We start from the raw sequence: 11,533 nt of genomic DNA, 5'->3' as shown, positions 1-11,533 counted from the left end.
AAATTATAGGTTAGGGGAAAGTTGCTACTGTTAACAAAAGAGGGGGTAATACCAGATCACTAATTTGTTTAGGGGGAAAGCTCAAAACCCCCTTCTTTTTTATACAACGGCGGATGCTGGATTTGTTGTTGGCTGGCTCACGTAGAGTTGAGCTCAGCTGTGTAGGCCCACCCAAGAGTCTTTTGGAGCCCAATTTTGATGCATAAAAAAAATAAAAAATAAAATCCGATTTTTTCTTTTTAAGCGCCTCTTTCTCGTCTTCCTAAATACAAGTGTCCTCGAGTTGAGGCAAGAGGAACTGAAAACACCTCTGTCAATGGAGGAAAATGGTGAATCTGGTCGACTTGATTATAATAAAAGAAGAGCCGAAGGTGGAGATAGAAAGGATGATGAGCCGAAAGTTCAGAAATTAAACAGTGATCAAAAAACGAAAAAAGGAAACCCTCTCAGCACCACCTGCTATGTTCAGGTATTTTCCGCCTTCTCTCAGCTTTATTTTGTGTTTGCTTAGAAAACGGATTTTCTAATTGATTGATTATTGTATGTGTTGTACTTAGTTGTTGGATTTGGTTGAACTGATCAGTTGTTGAATTTATAGATATTGGGAACTGGATTGGATACTCAAGATACACCATCGATTTTGCTCTTCTTCGATGACCAGAGGTTTATCTTTAATGCTGGAGAGATAAGTGGTTTATGGAATTGTTACTAGGACTAATTTTTGAATCTCTATTTCTCTCTTATGTTTAATTTTGTGAAGCTATGAAAGTAAATAAATTTGAACTAGACGTTCTTGGACACAGACCTAATTGTCGAAATTTTGGTTTTGCAATGAAGCATAACTTAGGGAGATTTTGATCAACCTAGACTCCAATAAATGATGCCCCACAAAAACGTAATGTATCTTTTGATTGGATGCAGATTTTTACATGTTAGGTGTTGTATCTATCTATTCCTTTCACGATTATTTGATTTCACCCAATGCGTGCATCTCCCTCTAGGTTATACCTGTTGGATGGTTTGAAGGTTCCGTAGGGGATCCATTATCCATAATCTAGAAAAATTGATGTTGACATTCATGGTTATTTTGCCCTGTGTGTGCATCTCCCTCTAGGCTATAGTTGGATGATTTGAAGTTTCGTTAGGGGATCCATAATCTACAAAAATGGAAGTTGCATTGCCGTACCCTTGTGAAGTGGTTGGGTTGGGTTGGTACCAATTATATGAACCCATAATGGTGAGGCCTCGCCTCAAATGAGCTCATAATGGTGAAGCCTCGCCTCAAACAACATAGCTCATCTCATAAACAGGTCTACAAAGTGTGGGTGCTCATGAGCCCTATAAATATTCAACTGAAGGCAATGTGGGACTAACAATCCTATCATACTCTTAGTCGTTTAATTTGTATTATTGTAATTGTAGACTTTGAATCAAGTTGAAGAAAAGGAAAAAGTAAGTCAGTTTCACTAGCAATCAGAAAAGGCATAATTTTGAATGAGTTTTGCTTTTTACAGGGGTTGCAGCGGTTCTGTACTGAGCACGGGATTAAGTTATCCAAGGTATGACATACATTGAGAATTTACAGATTCTATAATTTGGCGTATTTTCAACAGAATTAGGCTAAAGGTTTAACATGATTCATTGCTTTTAAGGAGATTTTATTTCATTTGGTTGTGTACCAGTTTTCTAAAATGTTCCGTAGTAAATACTAGATTGTTTTCATAAATACGAATGCATACTGTTGGTCATATACTAGTTTTCCAATATTTTTTTTGTTCATAAAAGCTTAGATTTTTATTCAGGATTTTCTTTTCTTGAACTGGTGAAACATATATTGCTGATATACGTGGTCCCTTGCCAGATATATTCCTTTCTCGTGTCTGCTCAGAAACTACAGGTGGACTAGCAGGTAAGTAGCGTGTTGAAGGTTTTAAACTTTTTTGGGGTTGATTATCGAGTTGTATTAAATCTGCTTGCCTATCTAGCCCATAATTTGAAAGTTTGATCAAATGTATAAGCAATCAAGCATTTGAACTTGAAATGATAACAGATGGATTATTAGTTTGTAATTTGTAGTTTGTTTATTACGTGCTCACAGGTCTTTTCTTGACTTTGGCTGGGAAAGGAAATAAAGAGATGTCAGTAAGTAACAGATCAACTTAATGAGCTTAAGACAAAAGGGAGGAGATTGTGTTGGATTCCGACTTACTTTCCTTTCCACCCAAGAGCAGAGATTTAGTTGCATAACTTTGTAGTTTCTTTTGTTTTGCAGGTTAGCATACAAGGTCCCTCTGGTCTCCAATTTTTAGTAGAGGCTATGAAAACTTTCGTCCCCAAAAAGGCAATGCTTCATACTAGTATCATTGGGCCTACTCGGACTTCTGATAGAGCTGCTGTTTTTGATAGTAAAATATTCACAGAACCTGCTAAAATAATTGCTAATGAGGTTGTGAAGATGTCGGCACTTCTCTTGAGACCAAGTTGTTATCCACCATCAAATCCTTCATTTCTAAATCCCATTGCATAGATTCACAACAAGGTTTAGACATGACAAAGCTGAAGCCTGGTGATATTTCTGCTATATATTTTTTGGAACTACCCGAAATCATTGGAAAGTTTGACCCAAAGAAAGCTATGGCGCTTGGACTAAAACCGGGATTTAAATTCCGTGATCTGCAACTTGGAAAATCAGTCCCTTCAGATGATCCAAAAATATCACAGTTGGTAAACTAAAAACCATGGTTATCTCCCTTTGGGTTTTGATGTGCAGCATGCCATTATTTATTTGTTAATATGGTGTTTTGTTGTTTGTTCAGGTTCAGGTTCATCCAAATGATGTAATGGGTCCCTCAGTTGCTGGCCCGATTGTCCTTCTTGTGGATTGCCCTACCCTCTCTCATTCGCAACAATTGGTATCCCTACATTCTCTCGGTAGTTACTACAATGGTGAGAAGATTGTGAGTTGTGTTATTCACTTGAGTCCATCATCTGTTACACTGACCGAGGAGTATCAAACTTGGATGAGAAGATTCGGCGGAGCCCAACACATTATGGCTGGACATGAAAAGTAAGGTTTGCTCTTTCTTGAGAATATAATAAGGTTAATAGGCTTGTACTATTGACCTTTAACTGGAAAATTTTCAAAATGAAAAAAATTGCAGAAAAAACATAGAGATCCCAATTCTGAAATCAACTGCAAAGATGGCAGCTCGACTTAACTACCTTTGTCCCAACTTCTTTCCATCATGTGGATTTTTGGCTCGTCCGAATTTTCACGATGCTGAACAAGATATCATCGCGTCAAATTTGGTGAGTTGACTATTACTTCCTTCTTTTGAAATGGAATACTAACTTCTGTTCTTTCTCCCTGCATTCTTTTGTGGTCTTATACATCACAAACAAATATGGTCTTTCTTCAAAGAATTGTCACTACCCTAAAATTCCTAGCTTTCTTAAAATGCAACGTGGTACTTTCAGAGTTATTTAAAGTTTCCCATTTTCCTTTTTTGCAGTACAGTCTATGTACCCCTCTTTGTTTTCTCTTTTGCTTTAGTAAAAATTCAAGTTTTTTGGTGGATTGTATCTTAGAATGTTAGTAGTTACATGAAAATGTTTACTGGAAAATTAGCAGTTTTTTTTTTTGCTGTTTCCAGGTTGCTGTCCCAAATCCATCTAAAATTGTTGCTGCTGAAAATCTTCTCAAGGTATCTATTCTACAGTTATCAGTTTATTGTTTATTGATGTGGCTACATAGTGCCCAGATTGTTCTTAATATCACGTTGAATTCTTATATCCCCTCAATATGCATTTCAGTTCCATTTGCGTCCATCTTCACATTATGGGTTGAATAAATCCGCCATACCGAAGTTGGGGAGCCATGCAGAGGTCATTGATGATCTTCTCTTAGAAATTCCTGAGATAGCAGATGCTGCCATTGAAGTTAGCAATTTTTGGAATAAGTCTGGATCTAATATCCCTAGTTGTTTGGAGAACATCACCAGAGAAGAAATGGAGATTGTTTTTCTAGGAACAGGATCATCCCAGCCTTCAAGTTATCGGAATGTTAGTTCATTCTTCATTAATCTTTTCTCCAAAGGAAGTCTGCTCTTAGATTGTGGTGAGGGAACTCTAGGACAATTGAGAAGAAGGTATTGGTATTTAACCAAAGTTTTTCCTACCCAGTACTGTTCTTTTTTCTTTTTAGATGTGATTGATGAACGCTCTTATCCATCCAAGGTTGTGGATTAGATATTGTGACTCTACATGGAAGTGATGTTCTGAGGGCTAGTTCCTGATGATTAGATTGTCCTATCCATAAATCACATTTTAAAACTTCTAAAGCCATCTATAGGTGTGTACTTTGTGATCCATTAAAGCAACTCTTTGATGGGTTAGGAGTTTTAGTGTACGGCAATTCTTGGGTGGTAGAACATTCTCATACTTTAACATCAACACCTTGAGCAAACAATCCTTTGCTTCTGATTGGCCAAAGAAGTGTGCTGGTTGATGACGAGTCTTTATATTTATTACGGATATTCATCGTGAACTGATTATGAACAGGTTTGGTGTAATGGGTGCTAATGATGCTGTCCGAAGCTTAAAATGTATTTGGATTTCCCATATTCATGCAGATCATCACACTGGTCTGGCAAGTATTCTTGCCCATCGATGCCGATTGTTAAAAGGTACAAGTCAAGAAAAGATACTTGTTATTGCACCAATACAACTGAAGGGTTTCTTAGATGCACACCAATCTGCCGAGGATCTAGATATGCAGTTCATTTATTGTGGGCAAACAATGGATGCTCAGTGGGAGGGCTTTGAAAGTTACCGTCAGAGACCAAGAAATCTTGGCGAATTAACTAAGGATTTTGAAACTCAACAAAAGTTGAAAAAGATGTTAGGTGAAGTAGGTTTGGAAGCTCTTATTAGTGTTACTGTTCTTCATTGTGAAGATGCGTTCGGTCTTGTTTTAAAGGCTGTAGAAAGACATAATGCTGATGGTAAAACTATACCTGGCTGGAAACTTGTTTACTCAGGCGATACTAAACCTTGCCAAGAACTGACGGATGCGTCTAAGGAAGCGACTGTTCTTATACATGAGGTAACATGTCATGTAATGATAAACCTTTACTGTTGTCAAGTACAGCCTTCCATTTAGCAGTTTTTTACTACAATGCCTTGAAATTCACAACCATTGGATGCATAGTTCTGGTTTTGCTAATTTCGGTTATGTTTCTGTCGTTCTGTCAGTTTTGAATAAAATCGTACAACAAAGTTACAGTTTTAAGCTTATTTTTGCTCAATGCATGCGTTCCCAGTTTCTGAGGTTTTAAACCTTTTTATATTGTTGTTGAAATTAGGATAACAGTACATGATATTCCGGAAAAAAAACTGTGGCCTTAAGATGAAAACGTGCTGCAGTTGATCCCTTTACTTCATTATTGCAGGCAACTTTTGAGGAGAATATGGTCGAGCAGGCTGAAAAAAAGAGTCACAGTACAACAAAGCAAGCTATTGAAGTTGGGGGTGGTGAATATCCTCGGGATGGGGCATATCGGGTCATCCTCACACATTTTAGTCAGAGGTATCCCAAGATTCCAGTTTTTGATGAGGAACATGTGCATAAAACATGTATGGCTTTCGACTTGATGAGTGTTAACATAGCAGATTTGCCTGTGCTTCCAAAAATCCTTCCCCAGCTCAAACTCTTATTTAAAAATGAAGTGGACTTTGAAGAACTTCATGATGTTTAAGACCGTACCACTTATACAATCCCAAAAGCTTACAAGATGCAAATCTAGAGAAAATTTGTTTGAAACCATTTTTGACTTCAAAAATGCCATTTAAAATCTCTAATTTTTTATTTTCTTTGATGGAAAAAAATTAAAAAATCTAGTTGAATGCCCCTTAAAATTGTGTGCATGCTTGTTATCTAGCCTCCTAACAATGGGTGTAACTAGAGTGTAAGTATAAAATAATTTTGTTCACATGTGGATAAATTGACATTGAATGTCAGTTGGCATTGAATGTGAGATAAATATCCTTGTACCTGTCACTCATTGTTACTCTTTATGAATCACTGTTGTTGTCAAAATCACTGTTCCACGTACAACCAGCAGTTGTAGAAGTCAAAAATATATAAGTTAGTAGCAATCAATCAAAAGAGACTAAAAAGATCCCATTCACATATCCACTCATCCCTGACAGAAAGTTAAAGAAATTGAAAGTAAGAAAAAGAAAACACTTTTTTAGCTAACCCCATTTAGTCTTCATTTCTCAATCAATAATACACTAATTAACATTTAGTATAACCCCACTGATTCTCTCTTCCTCTCTAGATTTTTCCTCTCTTTAAGAATCTTTACCAAATTCTTTCTGCAACTGGGGGCGTGGAACTGAAAATGGAAAAGCTTTACTTATTGATTGTGATGTCAATTTGTTCTCTTCTTTGCATTCAGACTAGCAATGCTCAAATGTCAGGTAATTTCAAGTTTAATTTCCCATCTTAGTTTTTGTTGGTTTTGCAATTTTGAGGAAGCAAATTTGATACTGAAACAATCTGTTTATTGGGTTATAATATTCTGTTTTGATGATTGTATTGAGAATTGGATACTTATTGCATATCCAAAAGTTAATTTTTTGAAAGAATATGGAACTGTACAGGTTTTGTGAGCTTGAATTGTGGTGGTAAAGAGAATTTCACTGACAGTATAGGGCTTGAATGGAAATCTGATAATCGGTTTTCGCTTGGTGAACGGGCAACGATATCAGTTCCGAATGAGACACGGAGACAATACATGTCAGTGCGATATTTCCCGGATGATGCAAGAAGAAAGTATTGTTATACGCTTGATGTGAACCCAAGAACTCGGTATCTTATAAGAACAACTTTCTTATATGGGAATTTTGATAATAGTAATGTGTACCCAAAGTTTGATATTTCACTTGGGGCGACTCATTGGTCGACGATTGTCATTTCAGATGTTGATACTATAGAGGTTAGAGAGTTGATTGTTTTGGCTAGTTCACCTTCAATTAGTGTGTGTTTGTCTAATGCTACAACTGGGCAACCATTTATCTCTACTATTGAGCTTCGGCCTTTTAATGGTTCAATTTATTTAACTGAACGTGAAACTGAGTTCTTTCTTGCCGTATCTGCAAGAATAAACTTTGGTGCATTGAGTCCGGATCCAATCAGGTATGCTTCAAATTATATGGTCAACTACGTTGTTATTTTAGCTTGATTTTCTAAGTTCTTAAGTACTTGTGGGTCCTTGTATGTTTTATTTATGCTATCGGGTACATAGCCAAAGAATTTTAGCAAAGAATGAGCTTAAACTGTTTTCCCTTGAGAAACACCCTTCAATGTTAAGACTGTTTTTTGTACTTAGAAAGAGCCAATTTTCTTGTTATTTCAGGTATCCCGATGACCCTTTTGATAGATTATGGATGTCAGACTCTCTGCAGAAAGCAAATTACCTTGTTGATGTGGCTCCCGGAACTAAGAAAGTATCCACTAATATGCCTATCACTGTTGATAGAGCTGAGAGGCCCCCTGAGAAAGTGATGCAGACGGCTGTAGTTGGTACAAATGGGTCGTTAACTTACCGGTTGAACCTGGATGGTTTCCCAGGTTTTGGATGGGCAGTCTCTTACTTTGCTGAAATTGAAGATTTGAGTCCAAATGATACCAGGAAGTTTCACTTTAAAGTCCCAGGCATGCCTGATCTCAGCAAACCCACGGTTGACATCCAAGAAAATGCCAAAGGAATGTATGCGTTGTATGAACCAGGATTTACAAACTTATCATTCCCTTTTGTATTCAATTTTGAATTTGCAAGGGCTTCTGATTCGACCAGGGGACCCCTCTTAAATGCTATAGAGATAAACAGATACTTGGAAATAAACTCTGGTTCTGTAGACGGTAATGTTATCAACTCCTTGTTTGTTTACCATCTGAAAGATTGAAAAATCTTGAAGTACTTGCGTTTCTAATATTAAGCTTTTATGACCTCTAGAAACGGTTATGGCTAGTTTAGTTTCACGGCACTCGTTAGCTGATTGGGCAAGAGAAGGTGGTGACCCATGCTTGCCTGTTCCATGGTCATGGCTGCGATGCAACTCTGACCCACAACCAAAGATTATCTCAATGTACACGAAGATTTTCTCTGCTCTTCTTTTCCAGTAGCTTAATTTTTGTAATCTATTATATGTAGCTTGATCACTTAGTCATATCCTAGCTAGAGGTACATAATAAAGATCTTTATAGTAACTATTCTTGTCCTCCTATTTTGTGCAGTACTTTGTCTAAGAAATATTTGACAGGGAGCATTCCGGTGGAGTTCACAAAGTTGGAGGGATTGGTTGAGCTGTAAGGCACAATGTGTGGTTAGGTTACGTCATGTTGTTTGTGGTTGCCTTCATCATCAAGTTGTTAATGTAACACACTGTGGTGCAGGTGGCTTGATGGAAACTCGTTTACCGGTCCAATACCTGATTTTACTGCAAGTAAAGATTTAAAGATCATGTAAAGCCAATGCTTCAGTTTGTTTATTGTTCAATTTATCGAAGTAGAATTAGATCGAACGTTTGACATTTTGTTTAATGTTTACTGTAGCCATCTGGAGAACAACCTCTTGACTGGGGAGATGCCTTCATCTTTGGCGAACCTACAAAAATTGAAGGAATTGTAAGTTCTCGGATTTTAAAATACCTCGTATGAATCGCATAAATATTGTTTATATGCTGTATAACCATGACATAACATGGGTAGGGTCTAGGGAGCAAATATAGAAATATCCCTTTCTTATGTCTCTCTGTTATTTGCATTTGCCATAATTGAAAAATAATTTAAGCTCTGAGATTTTTAGTTACCTCTTAATTCTGATGGTTGCAGGTACCTGCAGGACAATATGTTGTCTGGAACTATTCCTTCAGGCCTTCTCCTAAACCCAAAATTGCTTTTTAAGTAAGTTTCTCATTTATCCTGTATGTATTAACTTTTTCCCGTGGCATATAATTATCTAGTGGAAGTTTTAGGATGTATTACAATGGTTTTTGTTAAGCTGGCTTCAGACCTTCACTATACCCTTTGTATCCTTGCATCAACTTTTATTGTACTTGCTTGTTTTTCTTGGGAAGATGTTCAGTTATATAATCCCTTTAGTTACTCCAATTTCCTACATGCACATTGATACTATGTTATTATTGACCTTAATTCTGCGGAGAAATCTAAGAATAGAGCATATTTGAGCTACCATTAGTCTAAACAGTATGCTCATAATTTTTTAGTGGAGCGTTTTGCTATCAATGGTTCTTATAGATCCTCTGATTTTATCGATGTGTAGCTACTCTGGAAACCCCGATCTTGACAGAGAAGGAGATAAAGGGCACCGCTTGAGCATTATTGTTGGTGTATCAGTTGGGGCTGCTGTTCTGCTTTTAGCTGCTGTGATCTTTTTCTTACTCTGTAGGGAAAGGAAAAGGCAAAGCCAGACAGGTCTAAAATTAAACACTCCCGAAATTTGTGAATTATTAGAAAACATATATTTCTGAACCTAGAAATTCATGTATCTCTAACTGTTCAGATGATGTTTCGAGTCGCATGACAACTCGGCGACTAGTTTCTTCCCTAAGTGACACATCCATAGATGCTGCATACTGCTTTGCTTATGCTGATATAGAAACAGCAACCAAGAGATTCGAGAAGAAAGTTGGTTCTGGGGGATTTGGAATGGTGTACTTTGGAAAGATGAAAGATGGAACCGAAGTTGCAGTCAAAGTTTTAACAAGTAATTCTTTCCAAGGAAAGAAAGAATTTACAAATGAGGCAAGTCCTTTGTGAAATCTACGTCGTATATACATTCGGTACTAACTCGTGTGGAAATGATCATACTGGAAGTTATACATCTTAAATTAGTTTCTGAGTCTCGGACACTTTGAAGTGGTCGTGAGGTATTTTTAACTGATAATGCATTTGATTCAGGTAACTTTGCTTTCAAGAATACATCATAGAAACTTGGTACAGTTCCTTGGCTACTGTCAAGAAGAAGGGAAAAGTATACTTGTTTACGAATTCATGCATAATGGAACTCTGAAGGAACATCTTTATGGTGAGTCTTACCATTCCAGCGGCACTGCATATCCACTAAATATCTTAATCTTACATGTTTTTGAAATTGTACCAGGACCTTTAACACGGGAGAAAAGTGTCAGCTGGATGAAGCGGCTCGAGATTGCTGAAGATGCTGCAAAAGGTAACAAAACTTAAAAGGATGGCTATATTCATTTTTGGCAGCTCGATAAAATTTTGCTCATAGCACAGAGAACTCTATTTGACTTGATTTTGAAATTTGTATCAGGTATTGAGTACCTTCATACAGGCTGTGTTCCAACCATTATACACAGAGATCTGAAAAGCAGCAACATCCTTCTTGACAAAAATATGAAAGCAAAAATATCAGATTTTGGTCTTTCAAAGTTTGCAATAGATGGATCAACTCATGTATCAAGCATAGTTCGGGGGACCATTGGGTATTTAGATCCTGAGTAAGATTTTTAACTAATAACTCTCATTTTGCGTGTAGTTAACCATGCTAGACGGAGAGATAAAACCTCGTCTCTGTCTCTTGATTACTCTCTTGTCTGTCTTAACATGATTTTCTTTGCCGTGTGACACAGGTATTACATTTCTCAACAATTAACAGACAAGAGCGACGTATATAGTTTCGGTGTCATTCTTCTTGAGCTGATTTCAGGTCAAGAGGCCATATCTAACAAAAATTTCGGTGCTAATTGCCATAACATCATCCAATGGGTGAGCCTACCTTTCAAGTATTTGTAGTCAAGAATGGTTTTGGTTTACTTCCAACATTTATTGTTGGAGAATGGAACTTCTAGTTTCTGTTGCAAATGTCCCCGTGCTCAGTAAAAGCTTCGTTTTGTTTTCTGGTGATTACAGGCAAGGACACAAATTGAAAGTGGGAACATACAAGGAATAATCGACCCGTCACTGCAAAATGAATACAACATACAATCAATCTGGAAGATTGCCGAAAAAGCATTAATGTGTGTCCAAGCCCACGGAAGTATGAGACCATCTATATCAGAAGTTCTCAAAGAGATTCAAGATGCGATTTTAATTGAGAAGGAAGCAAGTTTAGCCAACCGAGGAGGTAATTCCGACGACATGTCAAAGATTTCTTCCAACTCCTCGTATAATTTGGGACTAATGGAGCTTGGCACTGCTGACCAATATCATTCATTCGAAGAGTCCAATTTCCAACCAGCTGCCAGATAAATTTGGATTAAATTATCCAAGTTCGAGTTATACTAGTAACAGAGTAATTTGTATACACCCTCTTTTTTTGTGTGCGTAATATCTTGTACAATGTACAGAATGGTGCAATTATTGTATGGGAAACTAGAAATGCCACATTGAGAGTGTTTCTTGATCTACACATTGCTATGGGCTCTAAGTAAAAATGCAAACTTTCCAATCGCAACTGTATCAAACATGTTATCTGTGGGG

General features: G+C 37.1%; 3 protein-coding genes across 5 annotated transcripts; all 3 read left to right on the top strand.

Annotated features, from left to right (window-relative positions):
* The first annotated feature begins 267 nt into the window (after window positions 1-267).
* Window positions 268-2,321, top strand: LOC113320645 (tRNAse Z TRZ4, mitochondrial-like). The gene is made up of 6 exons (XM_026568543.1): window positions 268-469; window positions 599-663; window positions 1,515-1,559; window positions 1,862-1,909; window positions 2,099-2,142; window positions 2,273-2,321. The coding sequence occupies exons 1-5, from the start codon at window positions 317-319 to the stop codon at window positions 2,130-2,132; spliced, it is 345 nt and encodes a 114-aa protein (XP_026424328.1). The 5' UTR covers window positions 268-316; the 3' UTR covers window positions 2,133-2,142; window positions 2,273-2,321.
* A 57-nt stretch (window positions 2,322-2,378) lies between these two features.
* LOC113320644 (tRNase Z TRZ3, mitochondrial-like) lies at window positions 2,379-4,942 on the top strand. Its single transcript, XM_026568542.1, has 6 exons — window positions 2,379-2,724; window positions 2,817-3,067; window positions 3,162-3,309; window positions 3,654-3,704; window positions 3,814-4,148; window positions 4,632-4,942. The coding sequence occupies exons 1-6, from the start codon at window positions 2,548-2,550 to the stop codon at window positions 4,822-4,824; spliced, it is 1,155 nt and encodes a 384-aa protein (XP_026424327.1). The 5' UTR covers window positions 2,379-2,547; the 3' UTR covers window positions 4,825-4,942.
* A 157-nt stretch (window positions 4,943-5,099) lies between these two features.
* Window positions 5,100-11,502, top strand: LOC113320640 (probable LRR receptor-like serine/threonine-protein kinase At1g67720). 3 transcript variants are annotated; one of them, XM_026568540.1, is made up of 16 exons: window positions 5,100-5,104; window positions 5,451-5,587; window positions 6,667-7,201; window positions 7,422-7,927; window positions 8,022-8,154; window positions 8,303-8,374; window positions 8,462-8,530; window positions 8,621-8,692; window positions 8,900-8,971; window positions 9,351-9,502; window positions 9,591-9,832; window positions 9,989-10,115; window positions 10,191-10,259; window positions 10,365-10,551; window positions 10,684-10,819; window positions 10,964-11,502. In XM_026568540.1, the coding sequence occupies exons 1-16, from the start codon at window positions 5,100-5,102 to the stop codon at window positions 11,300-11,302; spliced, it is 2,853 nt and encodes a 950-aa protein (XP_026424325.1). In that variant the 3' UTR covers window positions 11,303-11,502. The 3 variants fall into 3 exon arrangements, with proteins under 3 accessions (XP_026424325.1, XP_026424324.1, XP_026424323.1); XM_026568539.1 differs by lacking the exon at window positions 5,100-5,104 and adding an exon at window positions 6,342-6,483 and having other exon boundaries at window positions 5,464-5,587; XM_026568538.1 differs by lacking the exons at window positions 5,100-5,104; window positions 5,451-5,587 and adding an exon at window positions 6,194-6,483.
* Window positions 11,503-11,533: the final 31 nt, after the last annotated feature.

This window comes from Papaver somniferum, chromosome 11 (genome assembly GCF_003573695.1).
Source record: "Papaver somniferum cultivar HN1 chromosome 11, ASM357369v1, whole genome shotgun sequence".
NCBI lineage: Eukaryota > Viridiplantae > Streptophyta > Magnoliopsida > Ranunculales > Papaveraceae > Papaver > Papaver somniferum.
Note: the sequence above shows the minus strand (reverse complement) of the source record. Positions and strands in the feature narration are given on the sequence as shown.